This window comes from Saprolegnia parasitica, assembly GCF_000151545.1.
Source record: "Saprolegnia parasitica CBS 223.65 unplaced genomic scaffold supercont2.94, whole genome shotgun sequence".
Lineage (NCBI taxonomy): Eukaryota > Oomycota > Saprolegniomycetes > Saprolegniales > Saprolegniaceae > Saprolegnia > Saprolegnia parasitica.
The window spans coordinates 1-22684 of record NW_012156488.1 but is presented as its reverse complement, the minus strand read 5'-3'; the positions used below and the strand labels follow the sequence as shown (position 1 = coordinate 22684).

General features: G+C 57.3%; 9 protein-coding genes across 9 annotated transcripts; 8 read left to right on the top strand and 1 right to left on the bottom strand.

The window, feature by feature from the left end:
• Positions 1-116: 116 nt before the first annotated feature.
• On the top strand, positions 117-860 carry SPRG_13005 (hypothetical protein; the record flags this gene model as incomplete). The annotated part of the gene is made up of 1 exon (XM_012352201.1): positions 117-860. One exon carries the CDS (start codon positions 117-119, stop codon positions 672-674), a length of 558 nt encoding a protein of 185 aa, XP_012207591.1. The 3' UTR covers positions 675-860.
• Positions 861-1488: 628 nt separating this feature from the next.
• Positions 1489-2028, bottom strand: SPRG_13004 (hypothetical protein; the record flags this gene model as incomplete). Its single annotated transcript, XM_012352200.1, has 1 exon — positions 1489-2028. Exon 1 carries the CDS (start codon positions 2017-2019, stop codon positions 1489-1491), a length of 531 nt encoding a protein of 176 aa, XP_012207590.1. The 5' UTR covers positions 2020-2028.
• A 1966-nt stretch (positions 2029-3994) lies between these two features.
• Positions 3995-4463, top strand: SPRG_13003 (hypothetical protein; the record flags this gene model as incomplete). The annotated part of the gene is made up of 2 exons (XM_012352199.1): positions 3995-4187; positions 4297-4463. The coding sequence occupies 2 exons, from the start codon at positions 3995-3997 to the stop codon at positions 4461-4463; spliced, it is 360 nt and encodes a 119-aa protein (XP_012207589.1).
• Positions 4464-4646: 183 nt separating this feature from the next.
• Positions 4647-6201, top strand: SPRG_13002 (hypothetical protein). The gene is made up of 2 exons (XM_012352198.1): positions 4647-5845; positions 5960-6201. The coding sequence occupies exons 1-2, from the start codon at positions 4702-4704 to the stop codon at positions 6175-6177; spliced, it is 1362 nt and encodes a 453-aa protein (XP_012207588.1). The 5' UTR covers positions 4647-4701; the 3' UTR covers positions 6178-6201.
• A 1197-nt stretch (positions 6202-7398) lies between these two features.
• On the top strand, positions 7399-8883 carry SPRG_13001 (hypothetical protein; the record flags this gene model as incomplete). Its single annotated transcript, XM_012352197.1, has 2 exons — positions 7399-7843; positions 8012-8883. The coding sequence occupies 2 exons, from the start codon at positions 7399-7401 to the stop codon at positions 8881-8883; spliced, it is 1317 nt and encodes a 438-aa protein (XP_012207587.1).
• A 2633-nt stretch (positions 8884-11516) lies between these two features.
• Positions 11517-13248, top strand: SPRG_13000 (hypothetical protein; the record flags this gene model as incomplete). The annotated part of the gene is made up of 3 exons (XM_012352196.1): positions 11517-11552; positions 11777-13215; positions 13242-13248. The coding sequence occupies 3 exons, from the start codon at positions 11517-11519 to the stop codon at positions 13246-13248; spliced, it is 1482 nt and encodes a 493-aa protein (XP_012207586.1).
• A 2194-nt stretch (positions 13249-15442) lies between these two features.
• On the top strand, positions 15443-16668 carry SPRG_12999 (hypothetical protein; the record flags this gene model as incomplete). Its single annotated transcript, XM_012352195.1, has 2 exons — positions 15443-15647; positions 15806-16668. 2 exons carry the CDS (start codon positions 15443-15445, stop codon positions 16666-16668), a joined length of 1068 nt encoding a protein of 355 aa, XP_012207585.1.
• A 665-nt stretch (positions 16669-17333) lies between these two features.
• On the top strand, positions 17334-18703 carry SPRG_12998 (hypothetical protein; the record flags this gene model as incomplete). Its single annotated transcript, XM_012352194.1, has 1 exon — positions 17334-18703. One exon carries the CDS (start codon positions 17334-17336, stop codon positions 18636-18638), a length of 1305 nt encoding a protein of 434 aa, XP_012207584.1. The 3' UTR covers positions 18639-18703.
• A 1287-nt stretch (positions 18704-19990) lies between these two features.
• Positions 19991-21466, top strand: SPRG_12997 (hypothetical protein; the record flags this gene model as incomplete). The annotated part of the gene is made up of 1 exon (XM_012352193.1): positions 19991-21466. The coding sequence occupies one exon, from the start codon at positions 19991-19993 to the stop codon at positions 21464-21466; it is 1476 nt and encodes a 491-aa protein (XP_012207583.1).
• Positions 21467-22684: the final 1218 nt, after the last annotated feature.

The window sequence follows — 22684 nt, the reverse complement described above, 5'->3', positions numbered from 1 at the left end:
AAAATGCGTCGAAGGTTACGAGGGAACCATCATTCACAAGAGCGTGGATTCGATTTCTATGGCGATAGTCATTTCCACACATTCCGTGGAGCCAACACGTCTGGCGATCCATCCAAATGTTGCTCGCCTGTCCACAATGCACTCTTGAGAACCCTCTCGACGTGACGCACTGCGTGTGCTGCACGTCGGTGCTTTCGCCCGACGATCGCATCCGCACGCTTCTGAACCAAGTGCACTTGCTCGCATCCGAGCTCCACGATGCGCGCGCTATCATCGCGTCTCTACCCCATCGGCATATATCACCACCAATGCCTCGAACCCCACCAACCACCGTTGTCAACGTCAACGCACAGAGCCTCCGACGCATGGGCTACCGTAGCCTGGACGCGTGGTTGGCCGCGTCGCCGCACCACAAGTATGTGGGTCGTGGCATGGCGGCGCGCGACGGCAAGCCCGCGATGCCTGGCAGCGTCTGGGGCAATCCGTTCAAGATCGGCCGTGATGGAACCCGCGACGATGTCGTTCAACAGTACCGGGACTACATAACGGACAAAATCACGCGCGGGGACGTCGACTTGAGCGATGTGCGCGGGAAGGTGCTCGGGTGCTGGTGCAAGCCCGAGGGTTGTCACGGCGACGTTCTCGCCGAGCTAGCCGATGCGCATACCGAATGAAATTCAACGTGTGCTCTTTGAGACTGTGCCGTGTCAAAGCAGTGGACGAAATTGTCTATAAAGCACCAAGCGATACAGACGGCGACAACGAAACGCGCACGAGTTTTAACCAGATCCAGACGCAAGCCATTTCCGGATACTACATGAGTTATAAGGTTCGATTCGAAATGCAAACTTGTTTCACCCATCATGGCCAAGGCCAAGAGAGCCTTGCGCATGGCGGACCAACACGATTCTTGCCCGCAAGTCGGTCTAACCAGAGAAAACTCAGGTAGAACGAGCAAACACGACCATGGAAAACCACTGCCAGAAGAGCAACGTGCAAACGTAGCTTAGGGGTGGGGTGCCTGCACGCGTTCGTTTCCGCGGGACTCGACAAGGAATAGCTCCTCCCGTCCGAGGGCGACTTCCGACTTCCACTTCATGTACTATCTATGGCACCGACACGTGGACTTTCCAAGAACGTTCCAAACCAGAATGTTGATCGACATGCGATTTCTTCGTGCTGTGTGGTTGTGTTCTGGAATGCGTGGTTGCTGCTGTGTCGAGTCTTAATGCGGTCCACAGCCTTTCGCGCACCTGGACCACGCCACAGAGCCGGACCACGCTACCACGTACGTCTTTGCTGTCCAGAGCACCAGACGCATACTCTACACATCGCAACGGCAAGCAGGTTGCCTTTGTTACTGCCGAGCGTTCGTATTGTCTTTGTCGTATGCACTCTTCTGCACCTTGATGGCCACCATACCAATGGAATTAGATGAGGAAAGCAATATGTGTTAAATAAGAGGTGTCGTGCCCTACAAGGCGATATTTAAATAATCTTGGCGCGCGCCATCGGAGCTGTGTCCACCGGGTCGGCAAGGCACGTTGGCGGGCTCAGAAACACGCGGAGCAGGTCGGCCATGCGTGCACTGTCGCTGTCCGACGCCGTGCGTTGAATGTAGCGAAGGAGGTTGACGAGGTAGTGTTCCAAGTTGCCGCACATGCCCTTGATGACGAGCATGTCACGACGACCAAATAAGTGTTCGCGCGGCAGCGGAAAGTGCACGAGCGCGTCAGTAAACGCAGCATTGTTGGCAGCAACCGCCAAAAGCGCTTCGTGGAGCTGGCGAAAGTCGGCGATCGTGTGGTGCACGATCCAGCGGTGCGTGGCCGTCGCGACGCGGACATGGTACACGACGTCGACCTTTTGAAAAAAGAGGAATTTTTTCGAGTTGGTTTGAATGACGCGGCTGCCGTTGATGCAGCACTTCCATTGTGGCCACGCGGCGAGGACCGTGCTGTAGTCGTCGAGGCTGGTGGCACTCGTGAGTTTCTTCACGGAATTGGCGGTCGCTTGCATAAATCGCGTCCAAATGGAAAATGAGGTGTGTGGGTCCACAAGCTCGATCGTGATTGGCGCGTGCGTATTACAGCATGGTGTCGGGCCTATTACACGTGGTAGAGTGTCCAACGCCATGGTTTTTCCCGGCTTTACGATTCAGTAGCAATCTGGGTGATACCAATGCATATTTGTATACTAGGTGGTTGTAGTGACATTTAACAAACAAAGTGTAAAATGCATGGAAAATACATATCCGACGACGGCTTAAAAACACGGAAACACGAAGCCATGACAAGACACTTGGTATTTGTATGAGGCGCGCACCTGCGCCGCCCGTCTTTGGGATGTGCTCGCCGGTTCCACATCGTTTTTCTTGTGTTGACCAGAGTGGGCATGCACCCATCGGACGACCAAAGGCCCCTGGCGCCAGTCTGGGACACATACTAGGACGGAGGCGTGCGGCGCGATGTGGCGCGACCCATTACACGAGCGCTCGTCAATTGCCAGCATAGCAGCAGTCCGCCGTCGCTGGCCGAATCGCCTTTGGTATCTTTGCAAGAAGGATCCAGCGAAATACAATTTCATTTTTTTGAAAAATGCCAGAATAGATGGTGCAAAGTGGCGCTATATCGATGGCAACGATGCCATTTGGGACGGGCGTGGTCACCGCACCTGCACGAGCGTGCATTTGGATACCTGTCGTTTGGCGGCGATTTATTAACGACAACGCCACGCTAGCGATGGCCGTCAACAGCGTCTCTATACCTACCGGTACAGTGTAAAAAAACTCGGTGCATCCATCGTTTCTGGACGCGGCGAGAACATGGCCGATGGTCGGCTGGACGAGAACGAACTTTGTTTTCTTCGTGATTTTCCTCTGTGATTTCTCCGGTTCCCGGCGTGATGTCTTGAGCACTGGATAGTACGCGTATCTCGATGCTGCAGGATTACCTTCGCACGAGCAGTCGATCCACCACGACACATGGGTGGACCGGCACTAAGAGCCGGCGACTCGGTCTTCATCGACCCGACCATCTGACGAAACGTCATGGTAGGCCGAGCCGCTATTTTAATACTGTCGCGAGATCCAGGTGAGTCTGGACTGTGCACACCAGTGCCGCTGCAAGAAAGCAAGGAGGTCGGTCGTGCTTTTGTGTGCTTCGGTTCTTGCATGTGGTCCTGTTGAACGTCTCTCAAGCGTTGGCCTCCGGAAGCACATGTTGGTGTGGGTCGTCTCTCGTTGCTTTCGCTCCCGTTCGAATCGTCCTTTGTTTGAATAGCGGCGGCGGCACGTTGTGCAATCTGAACGTGGCCTACTGTCAGCGGCTCTTAGAGGCGCTTTGTTGGGCGACAGCAGCTTCTGAAAGGCCTTTCGTACCTCATTCAGCAACACGGACGAGGGCTTTTCGGGCACATCGACGCAAACGCTTTGGCGATCGTGCTTACGACGATCAGAAGCGTAAGCGGGGCTGCGTCACGGAGGACAGCTTTCCGTTCGAGCAAATGATCGGCGGTTCCATTGAAGCAACTCAGATCGCGTTGCGGCGTAGATTAGGAAAAAGGTCGGCTAATCATATGTCAACAATGACCACCAGTCCGACGCCCGTGAGGTCGCACGCTGCAAGGAGCGCAGAGACCAACTGCAGCTTCACGCCCACGATCGACATCGTCTTTGTTGCCTTTGTCAGATATCGCCTCGATTGCCGCGCGACAGGTTTTCAAACAACAAACCAAACCAGCGACGCTAGGTGGTCACCGATTTCGCAAAATCCGGATGCGGTTTTGGCTCCATTTTTCGAGCCGGCTCCTAACCGAGCCGAACCGCTCAAGCCGATGGAACTGTGGCTCCAGTCATTTACCGTATGATTGGCAACCACCGTAGCACATACTAATACAAGAGGCTGCTACAACAGCCAAGCTCCTCGATCCAAGGTGCGCGCGTGATACTACGAAGCCCGCGTTCCAGGCCGAGCGTCAGATTATCGAAAGTATCATGGTCATGCCGCGGCACGTCGGCGTCAACTTGCCAGACGCCGACGTTTTGCCCAGCGACAAGGGCGACGAGCTCAAACCTCTTCGGCGTCGCGACGTGAGGTTCGACAACTTCGAGATCGATCGCTACGCTGCGCTGCCCCAGGTCGACAAGGACGAAGATCTACTCGAGTGGTGGCGGTCGCACAAGTCGTGTACCCCGTGCTGTACAAGACTGCGATGGACAACCTCTCGATCCCGGCCACGTCGGTGCCGAGCGAACGAGCCAACAAACTGCGGCTAAGCGCGTCTTCGAAGGACGAGACAACCTCGGCGACAACATATTCAAGGCCCAAAAGTGCACGCAGTCGTGGCTGCAGCTTGCAAAGGCGTTGGACTTCCCGCTCCCAGCCGACTACCTACAGGCACTCGACGACTTCAAAGCGCGCGTGGACCTCTTGGAGATGGCCAACGAAGACCCCGTCATCTAGTACTACCTTGATTGCGATATTAAGAGCGAATAAAGTACCAGAGTTGACTACCGAATACAAGTTTTGCGACTCTGAACACGAACCGTTCCTGCTAACTCGAGATCCCTCGGTCTCCTCGGCTCAAGCCGTCCAGCTTGGTTCGGCTCGGCTCCAAACGTCAACGGTTTTGTTTCCATTTTTCCAGCCGGTTCCTAGCCGAACCGGACCGTGAAGGGGCCTAATTGCAAGCAAAAGCGAGATGGCCGACAGCGGGCGCCAGACCAAGGTGGCTCGTCCGACGCCGCCAGACGCGCTCGCGCTTCCGCACGTCGTCGAGGCCATTGCGATGTGCTTGAAGAACCAAGAGGACTTTAGCAGCTTTCTCTACGCGCTGCCACACTCACTCTGGACGCCGGCGCTCTCGGCCTTTCTCGACTGCGCCACGGACCTGCCAGCATCGCTCGTCGCCAACTGGCCGCGCATTGTGCTGGCTACCATGGCGTTTCCACCTTTGGTCTTAACGGTGCTCGCGGCGACGCTGCCACTGCGACCACGTATGGAGCTGCATTGCTCCATCCGGGACGCCGCGCCACTGGCCTCGCTCGTCGCCGTCGTCGGCCCTGCGCTCAACACTGTCACGCTCCAATTCTACCGCGGCTGCATGGTCCAAGGCCAAAGCCAAGCGATCAGCGACATCCTCTTGCAGCGCTGCCCACGTCTGCGCCAAGTGTCTATCTCGGTCCATTCTTATTCGGAGAACGAGACCGTCGAGCTCAACAGCCTGCTTGCAGTCGTCGCCCACCCGCATATCGAAGATGTAACCATCGTCATGCAGCGCACGACTATCGCGCCGCCGCGACTCTGGCATCTTTTGGCAGCGTGGCTCTCGACGGCGCCGGCGACGAAGCTCCGATTGGCTTATATCGCCCGAATGGACCACGATGCTGTCATCGCGTTCTGCGATGCGCTGCAAGCCAACACAACCCTCCAAGAGCTCACCATTTTCGACGTACCGAGTCTCGGTGGCTTCCACGGTCGCACGCTCCCAGTGTCGTTAAAGACCTTGGCGTGGAAGATCCGCCCCAACAGAAACGTCGACGACGCAACGCTGACGGACCTTGCGACTGCCGTCGTGGCCACGCAGCTCGAGCGTCTCGAGTGCATCGTCTTTGGCCAGTTGGCGACATGCCCGGCGGCGGCGCCGATGCTGTCGCAACTGCAGTGCCTCATCGTCTCCGGTGTGAACGCCGACAACATGGAGGCATTGATCGACGGCTTGTCGTCGGTCCCAGCGCTGACGTCTCTGACGGCTCGCACTTTCGACCTTTCGTTGTCGGCGGAGCTGCTCATGGAGACGCTCGCGACGACGTGCGTGCATCTCGAGACGCTTCGTGTCGATGATCGTAATTTGACTCGCGATGGGTCTGCGGCTTTGCTGTCTGGCGTGCTGCGATTGCCACACTTGACGTCGCTTACCCTGCCAATGCGTCTGCTGGATGTGTTGCACGTGCTTCTAGAGCTCGTTGCTGCAGGCCGCCACCTTCGGTGCCTCACCTTGAATACCATCGGGCGCGACATCTACGATCTGGAGAAGCGAGCGATCTGCAAGGCGCTGGCGCGAGTCCCCGACGTCCCATTTGTGCTTCAGAATTTGCCAAAAGACATGGACAAGTTCGTGGTCGACGCGCTCAGCCCACGCGCCGATCGTCGCCACCAGTGCATGTTGTATTTCTAAGCGCTTCGAATAGCAACTAATGAACTACTTTTTTGTCTGATTCCAGGTGGCGAGTGTGACAAAGCAACTTTGTGGTTCCGATACCCATGGGAAAAAATGAGAAAGGGACAACGCATACGGGGCTTGAGCCTCGTATCTATTGTAATACGGTTGGTTGTCCTTGTCGCGAAATTTCCACACGATGTACTAGAATACCAACAACAATACTCTGTATTTGATGTCGCTGTGCACACTTTCAGAATGGTATTCCACCTCAAAAGCATTCCACTACGGAGGGCTATGTATCGCAGTGTCGTGAGGCGCCCATCGCCTTTTGGTTCCAGACATCGCTGAGTGGCCAAGGAAGGTTCAAGCCCCCCCCTACGACCTTGAAGCTAGAAGGACTTTCTTGCTGGATGGCCAATCAAGAGCCCGCGCAACGAGGCGTGACCGGCGGGGACCGGTGTGAGACACCGATCCCTCAAGACGCTTGAGCAAATCCAAGGCCAGACAGCTGTCTGGTAATGATAGCAACGCCTTTTTGCAGGCTGTCGACTGCTGACGTTACCGGTAATCACATCCCTATATAATAATATATGCCTTTTTACGACTTGAGACGACTGAGTTACAGTACGGTTGTTGTTGTTGAATTGGGTCCTCTATTACAATAGATAAAACTATGCTAAATAAAATTAAAAGTAATTACAGTACGGTTGTTGTTGTTGAAGTGGGCCGTCTATTACAATAGATAAAACTATGCTAAATAAAAAAAAACTATGCTAAATAAAACATTTACAGTACGGTTGTACCACGTCGTGGGTCCCGCCAACGGCAAGACAGACGAAGCGTTCGTCGAGCTCCATGGTCGAGCTCAGTGATTTCCTACCCGTTCTCACCCCCCGCATGTCGAGACGCTGTCGATCGACCTTAGTTTCACTCGCGTGACGCCGCGGCTCGTGGCTCGTGACAGCGCCGGCGACCACCTCTTCCACATTGCGCGCATCAACAAAAACACTACTATTGTCTTCTGCGATGCGCTTCAAGCCAGATCGACGCTCTGCGAGCTGAGTCTCTCCAACGTTCCCAGCCCCAGTTGGCGTCAGGCTGGGTTGGCGTGTAGCTTCGGATGTCGACCATGCGACGTTTGCTTGCGTTGGATTGGCCATTGGGTACCGACTTTCTGCCAATCGGATCGCGCATCCGGATACGGATTTAAAGCGCTCGATGCGAGCACAAACCAAGATGACCGGGCGCAAGCAGAAGGCCGCCCGTGTGACGCTGCCCGACGCGCTCGCGCTTCCGCACGTCGTCGAGGCCATTGCGACGTGCTTACGCGACCAGAAGGACTTTAGCAGCTTCCTCTACGCGGTGCCACACTCGCTCTGGACACCAGCGCTCACGGCCATTCTCGACTGCGCCACGGCCATGCCATCAACGGTCAGCACCAACTGGCCGCGCATCGAGCTGCGTAGCATGGAGTTGCCGCCTTCAATCTTGACGCTGCTCGCGGCGACGCTGCCGCTGCGTCCACGCATCGAACTCCGGTGCCCGATCCGACAGGCGGCGCCACTGGCCTCGCTCGTTGCCGTCGTCGGCCCTGCGCTCAGCAGCGTCTTTCTCTGTTTTCACCGCGGCCACATGGTCGGTGGTGGCGGCCAAGTGATCAGCGACCTCCTCTTGCAACGCTGTCCACGTCTGCGCCAAATGTCTATCTTGGTCATTTCTTATTCGGAGAACGAGGCCGTCGAGCTCAACGATCTGCTCGCTGTCGTCGCCCACCCGCATGTCCACGACTTGTCTCTCAGCCTCCATAGCGTGACTATCGCGCCGCCGCGACTCTGGCATCTTTTGGTAGCGTGGCTCTCGACGGCGCCGGCGACGAAGCTCAGATTGGCCAATGTCGCCCAAATGGACCACGATGGGGCCATTGCGTTCTGCGATGCGCTGCAAGCCAAATCTACCCTCCAAGAGCTGGCCATCAGCCACGTCCCCAGCCTCGGTGGCTTCCATGGCCGCACACTCCCAGTGTCGTTGAAGACCTTGGAGTGGAATTCGAATTACAGCGGACACGTCGACCCCGCAACGATGACGGACCTCGCGACTGCCGTCGGGGCCACGCAGCTCGAGCGTCTCGAATGCAGTGTCTTTGGCCAGTTGGCGACATGCCCGGCGGCGGCGCCGATGCTGTTGCAACTGCAGTCGCTCACGGTCTCCGGGTTGCAGGCCAACCACATGAAGGCATTGATCGACGGCTTGTCGTCGGTCCCGGCGCTGACGTCTCTTGAGCTGTGCAATTGCTTCCTCTTGTTGTCGACGGAGCTGCTCATGAAGACGCTTGCGACGACGTGCGTGCATCTCGAGACGCTCCAACTCTGGGATTGTGATGATTTGACGCAGCGCGAGGCAGCTGTCCTCTCTGGCACGTTGGACCTGCCGCGCTTGACGTCGCTAACCATGGCGATCCGGCTCTCTCCCATGCTCGACGTGCTTCCGGAGCTCGTTGCCGCGGGCCGCCAGCTCCGGACACTCCACTTGGAGACCAGCGACGACGGCGAAGAGCATGGAGATGCCGATGAAGACAAGCTCGCGCTCTGTCGGGCGCTGGCACTTATCCAGAGCGTCCCGTTTGTCGTGGAGGCGCTGCCAGAAGACACCGATGCGTTTGTGGTCGACGCCCTTGGACCGCGTGCCGATTCTGGTGATCGATGTCGTTTGCTTTTCACATAAACTCAAAAACACTTGCGTTTTGAATCTTCATTGAGACGAGCTTCGGTAGCTCTTGCAGTGCCACCAGAACGAACCAAATCACCCGCACCGTCGTCGTCGTCCACTATGCCATAGTAGCGTTGTAGCTCGTGAGAAAGGCCGAGACGCCGTCGGAAATGCCATTCGATCGACTCGGTTGTTGTATATGTAGTAGTATGACAGACAATATTGGATATTGTTGTCTTCATGATTGTGTTGCGACGTGACGACGCACGGCTGCTGCAGAGACATCGACTTTTTTTGAGAACGACATGATGCGCTGCCATCGTGCCACGTACTCGACAATGGAAAAAAGTATCAATGTTTCAAATTTAGAATGCATGCGACAACATCCGCTTTGCTTGGTCGTATGCGAACCCAGTGCGTCCGACCCAAAGTCATGGACTCACCAAACGGGACGTCGTCGACTCACGCCTGGTTGATCGACTTGTATTACCGTCTCGCCCGCACGCCCAATAATCTGCTCGCAGTCGTCGCCCACCCGTGTGTCGAAGAGTTGATTCTCATGCTGCAGCGATCGGCCACCGCGACGCCGTGCCTCCCATGACGTCCCATTTGTGCTTTAGAGGTTGCCAGAGAACATGGACAAGTTCGTGGTCGGCACGCCGATCGTCGCCGCCAGTGCGAGTTGTATTTCTAAGCGTTCCGAATAGCAACAGTGATAGTCTTCGAGTTTTGTTCCAGGTGGTCATTGTGATACACCAACTTTGTGGTGCCAATACCAACATGAATGAGAAAATATAAGAAAGGGACAGCACGTTTGGGGCTTGGACCACGTTACTACTGGTACGGTTGGTTGTCCTTGGTGCGAAATTTCCACGCGACGTGTCGTGGCGATCACATACGACATCCTCCTTCCATCGACTAGAGTCCCAGCAACATCATTCTGTATTCGATGTAGCTGTGCACATATTTTTTTATAATGTTATTCCACCTTCAAACCATTCGACTACGAAGGGCTATGTATCGCAGTGTCGCGAGGCGCCCATCGCCTTTTGGTTCCAGACCTCGCCGATTTTTGGCTGGATTTGGGTGACGCCATTCCAAGGGCACCTGGTGCCTTAGGCGGCGCGGCTTGTCGTGTCGCCCGCAGGGCCATGGCGCGCTCCGGCGTGCTGTGTGCTCTGTGTCTTACGTCCATTGCTGTGTAAGTGCTGGTCGCTGGCAGCGGTCGGTGGTCGCGTTGATGGCGCCGCTCTTCGCGCACTCGGCACCCAATGCCCCTCGACGATTCAGGCCCGTCGAGTCCCCGGCGGCCGTCAAGGAGATGAGACGTCGCTGGCCCTCCCGTGCTTTCGGCCCGCGGCGTCGGCTCTGTGTGCTCGGTCGGTCTCCGAATTTATTCGGATGCCGGCTCGATCGGTTTCGTTTGAAACACACCCGACGGCTTGCACGCCTCTGTCGGGTGGTCCGAGTACAGGAGCCTGCGTACGACCCCGCGCGAGCTACCCCTTGGCGAGTGGGGTCCACCGCGGGATGGATCTCTCCGTGCGCAGCTCACTCCCAACGACCAAGTGCTGGTGCCAACTCCCACGCATTCAGGCGTAGCACTACGTATGCGAACTCTTTTGAGTTAGTGCTAACTTGATTTCAACGCGAACACGTTAGATAGATAGATAGATAGATAGATAGATAGATAGATAGATAGATAGATAGATAGATAGATAGATAGATAGATAGATAGACCTCGCCGAGTGGCCAAGGAAGGTTCAAGGCCCCTCCTACGACCTTGAAGCTACAGAGAAGATTTCCTCGCTGGATGGGCGTGCCGATCAAGAGCCCGCGCAACGAGGCGTGACCGGCGTGAGACACCGATCCCTCAAGGCGCTTGAGCAAATTCAAGCTCAGACAGCTGTCTGGTAATAATAGCAACGCCTTTTGGCAGGCTGTCGACCACGAACCCTTAATTGCCCCCTAAAACCATCGATAGAGGCGGGGCGACTGTATGCACGCAGCCTGTGATTGGTCGGTGCTCCATTGCAACCTCCCCTTTCCCAAACTTCGATTTCGAAGTTCGACAATTAAAAACCCATCGACCCTTGGAGTAATATCCCATCCCAAATACCCTCCCCTCCTTCCCCGAGGGCTTACGGAGCCCCGCTAACTCTCCCTCTCCCCCCAAACAACCCCACCGACCTCGTGCCTCTTCCCCAACGCCCTCTCCAACCTCACGCTTCAACTCTGCTTCCTCAACTACCCCTTCCCCGAAATAACAGGTTAGGAGTCCCAGGAATATTATTACTACGACAGATGTGGAGTGTCGCAATGGTTTTAGGGGGCAATTAAGCAGCCCTGCTGTCGACCGCTGACGGAATGAATCACATCCCTTTTACGACTTGAGACGACTGAGCTACTGTACGGTTGTACCACGACTCGTGGGTCCCGCCAACCGCGCGACAGACGAAGCGTTTCTCGAGCTCAGTGATTTTCTGCCCGTTTTCGCCCAACCACATGTTGAGACGCTGTCCATCGACCTTAGCTTCACTCGTGTGACGCCGCGGCTCTTGGCTCGTGGCTCGTGACAGCACCGGCGACGTCGCTCCACCTCCTTCACATTGCGCCCATCAACAAAAACGCTTCTATTGTCTTTTGTAATGCGCTTCAAGTCAGATGGACGCTCTGCGAGCTCAGTCGCTCTAACGTTCCCAGCCTTCGCGGCTTGCATTGGGTGGCTTGGCCGTGGCGTGATGCTTTGGATGTCGACCATGCGACGCTTGCGCACGTTGGATTGGCTATTGAAGATCGACTCTCTGCCAATCAGATCGTGCATCCGGATACGACACTTGGACGCTCACCAGTCACCGGCATTGGGTCACCGGTACCACAAACCAAGATAAATGACGGCGTGCGCAAGCCGAAGGCCGCACGTGTGACACTGTCAGACGCGCTCGCGCTTCCGCATGTCATCGAGGCCATTGCCACGAGCTTGGACAACCAGGACGACTTTAGCAGCTTCTTCCACGCGGTGCCACGCTCGCTCTGGACGCCGGCGCTCACGGCCTTTCTCGACTGCAGCACGACAACGCCGCCTTCGGTCCACGCCTACTGGCCGCACATCAAGCTGCGCGACATGGACTTGCCGCCTTCGGTATTGGCGCTGCTCGCGGCGACGCTGCCGCTGCGTCCACGCATCGAACTCCAGTATGTGATCCGCGACGCAGCGCGACTGGTCTCGCTCGTTGCCGCCCTCGGACCTGCGCTCCGCAGCATCTTTCTCGATTTCGACGAAGGCGCCATGATCCAAGGCCAAGGCCGCGCGATCAGCAACCTCCTCTTGCAGCGCTGCCCACGTCTGCGCCACATGAATATCTCGGTCATTTCTTGTTCGGAGAACGAGGCCGTCGAGCTCAACGATCTGCTCGCTGTCGTCGCCCACCCGCATGTCCACAACTTGTCTATCAGCCTCGAGAGCGTGACTATCGCGCCGCCACGACTCGGGCATCACTTGGCAACGTGGCTCTCGACGGCACGACCGGCGACGATTCTCAGTCTGGCTCATATCGACCAGATGGACCATGAGGGCGCAATTGCGTTCTACGATGCGCTGCAAGCCAACACAACCCTCCAAGAGCTTATTGTCTACAACACGCCTGCCCTCGGTGGCTTCCACGGGCGCACGCTCCCAGTGTCGTTGAAGCGCTTGAGGTGGAATGTGGACGAGGTTGTCGACGCCGCAATGCTGACGGACCTTGCGACCGCCGTCGGCCCCACGCAGCTCGAGCACCTCGAGTGCATCGGCTTTGGACAGTTGGCGACATGCCCGGCCGCGGCGCCGATGCTATCGCAACTGCAGTCGCTCACCGCGTCCAGTTTGTACGCCGACGACATGGAATCATTGATCGCGGGCGTGTCGTTGGTCCCGGCGCTGACCTATCTCGTGCTTCGCGGTGGCAACCTCTCGACCTTTATGGAGCTGCTCCTGGAGGCGCTCGCGACGACGTGCATGCGTCTTTCAGGTTTGGCTGTCGACGATCGTAATTTGACGCGCGATGGGGCCACCGCTGTTCTTTCGGGCGTATTGCGACTGCCACGCTTGACGTCGCTGAGACTCTCGATGCATCTGCTGGATGTGTTGCACGTGCTTCCAGAGCACGTTGCTGCGGGCCGCCACCTTCGGTGCCTCACCTTGAAAACCATCGAGTTCAACGTCAAAGATGAGGAGAAGTGCGCGATCTACAAGGCGCTGGCGCAAGTCCCCGACGTCCCATTTGTGCTTCAGAGGCTGCCAAAAGACATGGAAAAGTTCGTGGTCGACGCGCTCAGTCCACGCGCCGATCGTCGCCACGAGTGCAGGTTGTATTTCGAAGCGCGCCAAATAGCAACTAATGTACTTTGTCTGATTCCAGGTGGCGAGTGTGACAAAGCAACTTTGTGGTTGCGCTACTGCGCTTTGTGGTTCCGACGCGCGGTGTAGAGGTGCTCATACGACAGCCTTTCACCGCCGCTTGTAGAAAATCAGAAAGTAAAGCTCTCTCCGGGACTCGAACCTGGTGGTACACCAGTGGCCAAACCTCGACTAAAAGAAGTCGACGCGAACACAGCCTTCGTGACGTAGTTGTATTCCGACAACAACCAACTGTTTTCGGTGTACTAGCTGTGTACACTTTCATAAGGCTATCCCACCTCAAAACCATTCGACTACGAATTTTAGGGCTATCGCAGAGCGGCATCAAACTTTCCAAACCCTCGCGACGCCTTGTCAGGCTGCCACGTACTACCCAAAACAAAAGTATCAAAGTTTCACTTTTAGCAATGCAAGCGTCGCATCAGCATCGAGTGTTCGGTCGACAGCGCAGCACCATTGGTTTCACTTGTGCCCCTCCTTGGCCCCATGCTGAGCACCATCCTGATCGAGTTTGGCCGTCATAGTTGACGACCAATGGAGTTGGATCTGCGGTATATCTTCTCTTGCAGCACTGCTTACGTCTGCGCCAACAGAGCATCTACGGCGTGGGCCAGGAGGAGGCCACCATGTCGCTCAACGATCTGCTTGCAGGAGCTGTCACCCATCCGCACGTCAATCAGCTCCCTTTGTACGTACTTGGACGCTGCTAACACGCCGCGACTCTGATCCATAATGCTTCCTTCGTCGTAAACGAGCTGCCAGAAAATATCGCTGCAGACGTGGTCGACGCCCTTGGGCCGCGCGTCGATCGGTCCCGTCGCTGTCGCTTGGCGCTATAACTAGTACGAAGAAAGCAGGACGGCATTGTATGTGGATCGCATTCATATGGAAAGGTGCTTGCTTTGGGCTGGAGAGGGATAGTTTCTCGCGGAACGCGTGAAAGTGGGTTTTTGTACCAAGGCCAATCAAGGGCGCCATCTTATCAAAAAACACAGGCAGATCGTTGGACACGTGGCCAAGCGGATGGCGAGGGATGCACATCAAGTGGCCCACTTGATGTACGTCCCTCGCCGGTATTGTCTCCTCGTCCCACTTGATGTGGGACGAGATAACAACACGGTTGTAAACGGACAGAGAATGTTCCCGCGAGCCGCTCAGCCTTCTGCGTCGGCGTGTCGCTCGCCTTCTGAGCGGCGCGTGCCTTGGCTTCTGGCGCTGCTTTTGGAGCCGCGCAGCCTTCTCTTCAAGTGTCTCGCTCGCCTTTGTTGCTTTTCTGAGATGGTGGTGGTGCACACAGATGTCGTAAAGCCCGAACACGGGTCCACGGCGGGATGTAGCTCAGTCGTCTCCAGTCGTAAAAAGGGATGTGATTAACGTCAGTTGTCTACGTCTACAGCCTGCCAAAAGGCGTCACTACTACCAGACAGCTGTCTGGCCTTAGATTGGCTCGAATGCCTTGAGGGGTCGGTGTCTCACACCGATGCACCGCCGGGACGCCACGTTGCGCGGGTCCTTGGTCGGCACGCGTCCATCCAGCGAGGGAATCCTTCTATCTTGAAGGTCGTGAGAGGGCCCTTGAACCTTCCTTGGCCACTGGGCGAGGTCGGGGCCCAAAAGGCGATTGGCGCCTCACGACACAGACAACCATGGCGCAACGCCACAGAGCTCGTGCGACATGGCGCCAAGATGGTACAAGAGTAAGACTTTCGTACGGCTGTGCCACGTCATGGGTCCCGCCAACCGCGCGATAGACGAAGCGTTCGTCGAGCTCAGTGATTGTCTGCCCGTTTTCGCCCACCTACATGTCGAGACGCTTTCCGTCGACCTCAGTTTCGCTCGCGGCTCTTGGCTCGTGGCTCGTGACAGCACCGGCGACGTCGCTCCACCTCCTTCACATTGCGCCCATAAAAAACTCTACTATTGTCTTTTGTAATGCGCTTCCAGCCAGATCGACGCTCTGCGAGCTGAGTCTCTCCAACGTTCCCAGCCTTCGTGGCTTGCATTGGGTGGCTTGGCCGTGGCGTGCAGCTTTCAAAAGTCGACCCTGCGACGTTTGCTTGCGTTGGATTGGCTATTGGTGATCGACTTTCTGCCAATCGGCTCGACTGCAACACGGTACCATTGGTCCGCGCCAACTGGCCGCGCATCGAGCTGCTTAGCATGGACTTTCCGCCTATGATCTTAACGCTGCTCGCGGCGACGCTGCCGCTGCGTCCACGTATTCAGCTGCATTACGCCATCTGGAACGGAGCGGCACTGGCCTCGCTCGTCGCCGTCCTCGGCCCTGCGCTCAACACATTCACGCTCCACTTCTCCTGCGGCCGCATGGTCGATATCCGAGGCCAAGAGATCAGCAGTTTTCTCTTGCAGCGCTGCCCACGTCTGCGCCAAGTGTCTATCGATGTCGAATCTTATTCGGAGAACGAGGCCGTCGAGCTCAACTATCTGCTTGCAATCGTCGCCCACCCACATGTCGAGGAGCTGCAATCAACCTCCACTTCGCGACCGCGCCGCCGCGACTTGGGCATCGCTTGGCAGCGTGGCTCTCGACGGCGCCCGCGACGAAGCTCCGATTGGCCAATGTCGCCCCGATGGACCACGATGCTGTCATCGCGTTCTGCGATGCGCTCCAAGCCAACACAACCCTCCAAGAGCTAATTGTCGACAACGCCCCCAGCCTCGGCGGCTTCCATGGCCGCACGCTCCCAGTGTCATTGAGGAGCCTCGAGTGGAATGTGGACTCGAACGTGGTTGTCGACGACGCAACGCTGACGGACCTTGCGACCGCCGTCGGGCCCACGCAGCTCGAGCGTCTCGAGTGCAACGTCTTTGGCCAGCTGGCGACCTATCCGGCCGCGGCGTCAATGCTATCGCAACTCCAGTGCCTTGTCGTCTCCTGGTTGAACGCCGACTCCATGGAGGCAGTGATCGACGGCTTGTCGTCGGTCCCATCGCTGAGGTCTCTGACGGCTCGCCATTGCCGCCTCTCGACCTCGATGGAGCTGTTCATGGAGACGCTTGCGACGACGTGCGTGCATCTCGAGACGCTCCGAGTCAGCGATCAGCAGCTGACGCGCGATGGGGCTATCGCTGGTCTGTCGGGCGTGTTGCGATTGCCACGCTTGACGACGCTGGACCTCTGGATGCCTCTGCTGGATGCGTTGCATGTGCTTCCAGAGCTCGTTGCTGCGGGTCGCCACCTTCGCCACCTCGAATTGACAGACATCGGGTGCGACGACAACGACATGAAATCACGCGCGATCTACCAAGCGCTGGCACTGATCCACGACGCCCCATTTGTGGTCGACACCGACACGCTGCCAGAGGCCATGGATGGATCCGTCGTCGACGCGCTTCGTCGACGCGCTGATCGGTCAAGTCGTTGCTATTTGCTTATCTAATTGGCAACAAAGATATCTTCGTTTGGTTCAACATACGTACAGTATCCAAGCAGTATCGCCGGTACTTGGACTGGCAGGCCCATCTAAAAGCTATTCTATCGTGACGCCGGTCTGTAATTTGACCGCTCCGGCGCGGGCTGTTGTACGCTCGACAGAAAGAGCAGCCGCACCGACCTTGACCAGCGATCTTCCGCTTTGGCTCTTTGGCTTCTTTGATCGCAGTAGCTGGACTCTCCCAGCTGGACGCTGTCGCGCCGCCAAAGCTTGAGCAATGGGCTTGGCGCGCGGATTGCACTTTTGCAAAACAAACGCAGCATGCAGGGTGAGCGCGTGTGGCGGCCTTGGCCGGGCGTTCTTTGTTGCCGGCCATGGCCAAAAGCTCGCTTTTCAATTCCGTATCCGGATGTGAGACCGGATTGGTGGAGATCCTAATCCAGCAGCCAATCCAGCGTCAGCAACCCAGTCCTCGACCTTGTCGAGGACCCTAGGTCCTGGACGACGTGGGTCTCGAGGTGGCTACGACATGCAAGAGCGACTAGAGTCGTTGCTCATGGCGCATCTCCAAGGCGTGTGCCTGCATTTTCTAGATGGACTGTTTGCGGCAACGGAATTTCGGCCAATCCGATGGCGTATCCGGATATGGAACGTCAAAGTCAGCTGCAAAAATGGCACACGCCGATATGACCGACAGCAGACGCCAGACCAAGGCGGGTCGTCCGACGCCAGGAGATGCGCTCGCGCTTCCGCACGTCATCGAGGCCATTGCCACGAGCTTGGACAACCAGAAGGACTTTAGCAGCTTTCTGCACGTGGTGCCACGCTCGCTCTGGACACCGGCGGTTACGGCCTTTCTCGACTGCACCGCGGCCATGCCATATTCGCTCGTCGCCAGCTGGCCGCGCATTGTGCTGAACAACATAGAGTTGCCGCCTTCGGTCTTGGCGCTGCTCGCGGCGACGCTGCCACTGCGTCCACGTATTCAACTCAAGTGCTTCGCGGACGCCAACCCACTGGCCTCGCTCGTTACCGTCCTCGGCCCTGCGCTCAACAGCGTCATGTCCATCGACCTCCATAACACGACTGTGACACCACGACTCGGGCGTCTCTTGGCCGCATGGCTCTCGACGGCGCCGGCGACGAAGCTCCGATTGGCCAGTCTCGACCAGATGGACCACGATGGGGCCATTGCGTTCTGCGATGCGCTGCAAGCCAACACTACCCTCCAAGAGCTGGCCATCAGCCACGTCCCCAGCCTCGGTGGCTTCCACGGCCGCACGCTTCCAGTGTCGTTGAGGAGCCTCGAGTGGAATGGGCCGTTATTTAGAGTCGTCAACGTTGCAACGCTGACGGACCTTGCGACCGCCGTCGGGCCCACGCAGCTCGAGCGTCTCGCCTGCAACGTCTTTGGTTTGCTGGCGACCTATCCGGCCGCGGCGTCGATGCTATCGCAACTGCAGTCCCTTGTCGTCTCCTGGTGGAGCGCTGACTCCATGCCGGCATTGATCGCGGGCTTGTCGTCGGTCCCGGCGCTGACGTCTCTTGATCTTTGCAAATCCAACCTCTCAACCTCGATGGAGCTGTTCATGAGGACGCTTGCGACGACGTGCATGCATCTCAAGACGCTGTCTGTCGACGATGATTTGACTCGCGATGGGTCTGCGGCTTTGCTGTCGGGTGTATTGCAGTTGCCACGCTTGGCGACGCTGGACCTCTCGATGCATCTGCTGGATGTGTTGCACGTGCTTCCAGAACTCGTAGCTGCGGGCCGCCAACTCCGCCACCTCGCATTGAGTACCATTGAGTGCGACAACTACGATCTGGAGAAGCGAGCGATCTGCAAGGCGCTGGCGCAAGTCCATGACGTCCCATTTGTGCTTCAGACGTTGCCAGAAGACATGGACAAGTTCGTGGTCGACGCGCTCAGCCCACGCGCCGATCGTCGCCACCAGTGCGACTTGGACTTCGAATAGCAACATTTAGGCTCATAGCGACCATTGTGAATACTAACCAACTTTGTGGTTCCGACACAAATCCCAACGGGAAAATTTGAGAAAGGGACAACACCTTTGGGGCTTGAGCCTCGTATTTGCTGCTCATTTCCCTTGAAGCGAAATGTCGACGCGAGGTCCTGAGCCCTCGTTTTCAGTCCTTGTGGTGGAGTCTCAAAACCATGACGTGGCACTCGGTGTCGTCGCCCACCCGCATGTCAACAAGGGTACATTGAATTTATGTACCCTTGATGTCAAGAACTCACAAATCGACCTCCAGCACACGACTGTGGCACCGCGACTCGGGCATCTTGGCCTATTGGCTCTCGACGGCACCGGCGACGAAGCTCAGATTGGCCCTTGTTGCCCAGAAGGGTTGTGAGGGCGCCATCGCGTATTGCGATGCGCTGCAAGCCAACACAACCCTTCAAGAGCTTATTATCGTCAACGTACCGAGTCTCGGTGGCTTCCATGGGCGCACGCTCCCAGTGTCGTTGAAGACCTTGGAGTGGGATGCGTATTCCAACAGAGTCGTCGACGTTGCAACGCTGACGGACCTTGCGACCGCCGTCGGCCGCACGCAGCTCGAGCGTCTCGAGTGCAGTGTCTTTGGCCAGTTGGCGACATGCCCGGCGGCGGCGCCGATGCTGTCGCAACTGCAGAGCCTCATCGTCTCCGGTGCGAACGCCGACGACATGGAGGCATTGATCGACGGCTTATCGTCGGTCCCGGCGCTGACGTCTCTTGAGCTGTGCAATTGCAACCTCTCTTCGTCGACGGAGCTGCTCCTGAAGACGCTCGCGAAGGGTTGTCTGCATATTGTATCACTTCACGTCTACGATTCGCATCGGTCTCGCGACGGGGCCACCGCTCTTTTCGCTGGTACGGTGCGATTGCCGCACTTGACGTCGCTGGGCATGTCGATGCGCCTCTCCGACGTGCTCTATTTTCTGCCGGAGCTTGTTGCCGCGGGCCGCCACCTCCGGACGCTCCACTTGAAGATCATCTTTCCCGACGCAGAAACCTTTTTGGAGCTGGGTCTGGGGACGGCGAGCGCGCGCTCTGTCGGGCGCTGGCACTTATCCAGAACGTTCTGTTTGTTGTGGACGCGCTGCCAGAAGACACCGATGCGTTTGTGGTCGACGCCCTTGGACCGCGCGCCGATCGTGATACTAGTACTAGCTGTCGGTTGATTTTCTAAACTCAAACACAATTGCATTTTGAATCGCAATTGAGACGACTGCGACGTTCGCTCACGTTGGATTGGCTAATGGAGGCCGATTTTTTGCCAATCGGATCGCGCATCCGGATACGAAAGTTGGACGCTGATCAAGATGACCGACTACGAGCGCAAGCAGACATGGGATCGTCCATCGGACGCGCTCGCCCTTCCGCACGTCGTCAAGACGATTGCGATGTGCTTGGACAACCAGAAGGACTTTAGCAGCTTCCTTCACGCGGTACCACGGTCGCTCTGGACGCCGGCGCTCTCGGCCTTTCTCGACTGCAGGACGACAACGCCGCCTTCGGTCCGCGCCAACTGGCCGCACATCAGGCTGCGCGACATGGACTTGTCGCCTTCAGTATTGGCGCTGCTTGCGGTGACGCTGCCGCTGCGTCCACGCATTGAGATCAAGTGTCCGATCCGGGACGCAGCGCAACTGGCCTCGCTCGTCGCCGTCCTCGGCCCTGCGCTCCGCAGCGTCCGTCTTCATTTTCTCGGCCACTTCGTGGTCGATCGCCAAGTCCACGCGATCTCGAGTCTCCTCTTGCAGCGCTGCCCGCGTCTGCACCAAGTGTCGATCCGCGTGGGGACTTACCGGGCGACCGAGGTAGCCGAGCTTAACGGCCTGCTCGTTGTCGTCGCCCACCCGCATGTCCACGACTTGTCTCTCAGCCTTTTCAGCCTGCAGCGCGCGACCACTGTACCGCGACTCGGCCATCTCTTGGCTTCTTGGCTCTCGACGGCGCCAGCGACGAAGCTCCGATTGGTCTGTGACGCGGCAATGGACGACGATGCCATGATGGCCTTTTGCGATGCGCTGCAAGCCAACACAACCCTCCAAAAGCTCACCATCGGCCACGTCCCGAGCCTCAATGGCTTCCACGGCCGCACGCTTCCAGTGTCGTTGAAGCGCTTGAAATGGAATGTGGACTCGAACGAGGTTGTCGACGCCGCAACGCTGACGGACCTTGCGACCGCCGTCGGGGCCACGCAGCTCGAGCGTCTCGAGTGCAACGTCTTTGGTTCGCTGGCGACATGTCCAGCCGCGGCGCCGATGCTATCGCAACTGCAGTCGCTCACCGTCCATAAACTGGGCATTGGCACCATGGAGGCATTGATCGCGGGCTTGTCGTCGGTCCCGGCGCTGACGTCTCTTGATCTTCGCAATTGCGACCTTTCGACCTCGGTGGAGCAGCTCCTGGTGACGCTTGCGACGACGTGCATGCATCTCGAGACGCTCCGAGTCAGCAATCAGCAGTTGACGCACGATGGGGCCACCGCCGTTCTTTCGGGCGTATTGCAATTGCCACGCTTGACGACGCTGAGCCTTTGTACGCGTCTGCTGGATGCGTTGCATGTGCTTCCAGAACTCGTAGCTGCGGGTCGCCATCTTCGCCTCCTCTCCTTGATGGCCATCGGGCGCGAAAACTACAAAATGGAAAAACGCGCGATCTACCAAGCGCTGGCACAGACCCCCGACGTCCCATTTGTGGTCGACATGCTGCCAGAGGACATGGATGGATCCGTCGTCGACGCGCTTCGTCGAAGCGCCGACCGGTCCAGCCGTTGCTGGTTGTCTCTCTAAACTTGCGAGACCATGAAGTGTTGTTGAGCGTGTTTCTGCATTGTTAAGGAGAGCTCGCTCGGAACTGCGACCCTCCTCCGTGCCTTGTATCCGCATAGGACGATGAGTTCCGAACGGAGATGGCTCTTGTTGTTGACATTGATGGTAGAGTTCTGGACGAGGTGAATGCCAGGCCTGGGTGGATGCTCAAGGTGCGGGACAACCTCAGTATGTGGCGTCCTTACGCAGAGACCACTTTTCTAGCGCGATGAGCTGGCACGCTGCGAGCGTGTTTTATGACACGCGAAACGCCTGCGACATGCATCCCGGCGCGCCCTTGGCGAAGCTTCTCCGCACTTCGCATGAGCGTTCTCTGTGTTGCAGCGGAGGGCCCCAGAGAGGCATTCTCTCTCTTTCTGGAGCATTGATTATGCTGAGAAGTCGTCGTGTGCTGCTGCAACCAGTCGATGCTACGAGGTACTCCACACTCCACCATTGCCAACGACATGGATGAGCGTTGTTACCTGTGTGGCGAACCAGAAGACGTCAGCTCCCAGCCCAACGAAGGAAGCGACGAAGGAAGAGGAAGATGATCCTCAAAATGTGTCCCACCGCGTTCTTGTGGTCGGTGCGTGTCTCTTGGCTGCGTACGCTCGCAGTGCTTTGTTGATTTGACTAAAAGCACGCAACTTGAATGCTGCAATTCGCTGCTTGCGGAGCCTGTTTCGCCTTCTCTATATGCCGCACGCTGGCATTGCATGCGTCCGCTGCTATAGGCGCCCTTAGCATGGTCATTGCCGTCCGTTGGACGTGCCATGGCTTTGGCCTGTACGATCGTCACGTCCCTTTCGACTAGAAGTGGGCCACTCTCTTGATAACGGGCACTCACGTGCACGATCTATGCACGCGATATGGATCGAGGGTATGGTAGCGCAGATGCAAATCGCTAGCAGAGCTGCTAGCACTGGCACGGCCTCGTACGAGGCGTGGCACATCGCCTTCAGAGCCTTAAAGGGCGTGCATTTATCCAAGGACGCCGCCAGTGCCAGGCGCTATCCGGACGTTTATGCGGACAGTCTTATCGCACCACAAAATCCCCATTTTGCTTTTTCGCCGGAAATCCATGGACGCGGCGAGCTTGACGGCCAAGATCGCGGACCAGGGCGCCCTCGTCCGCGACCTCAAGGCGAAGAAGGCCTCGAAGGAGGAGGTCACGGCGGCGGTCGCGGGCCTTCTCGC

What these genes read in the sequence shown, in the direction of transcription:
- SPRG_13002 (XM_012352198.1), top strand. Translation starts at nt 4,702, where the DNA reads ATGGCCGACAGCGGGCGCCAGACCAAGGTGGCTCGTCCGACGCCGCCA. An exon ending in GACGCTTCGTGTCGATGATC is followed by an intron (nt 5,846 to 5,959) that starts GTAATTTGACTC and finishes ACGTGCTTCTAG; the next exon opens with AGCTCGTTGCTGCAGGCCGC.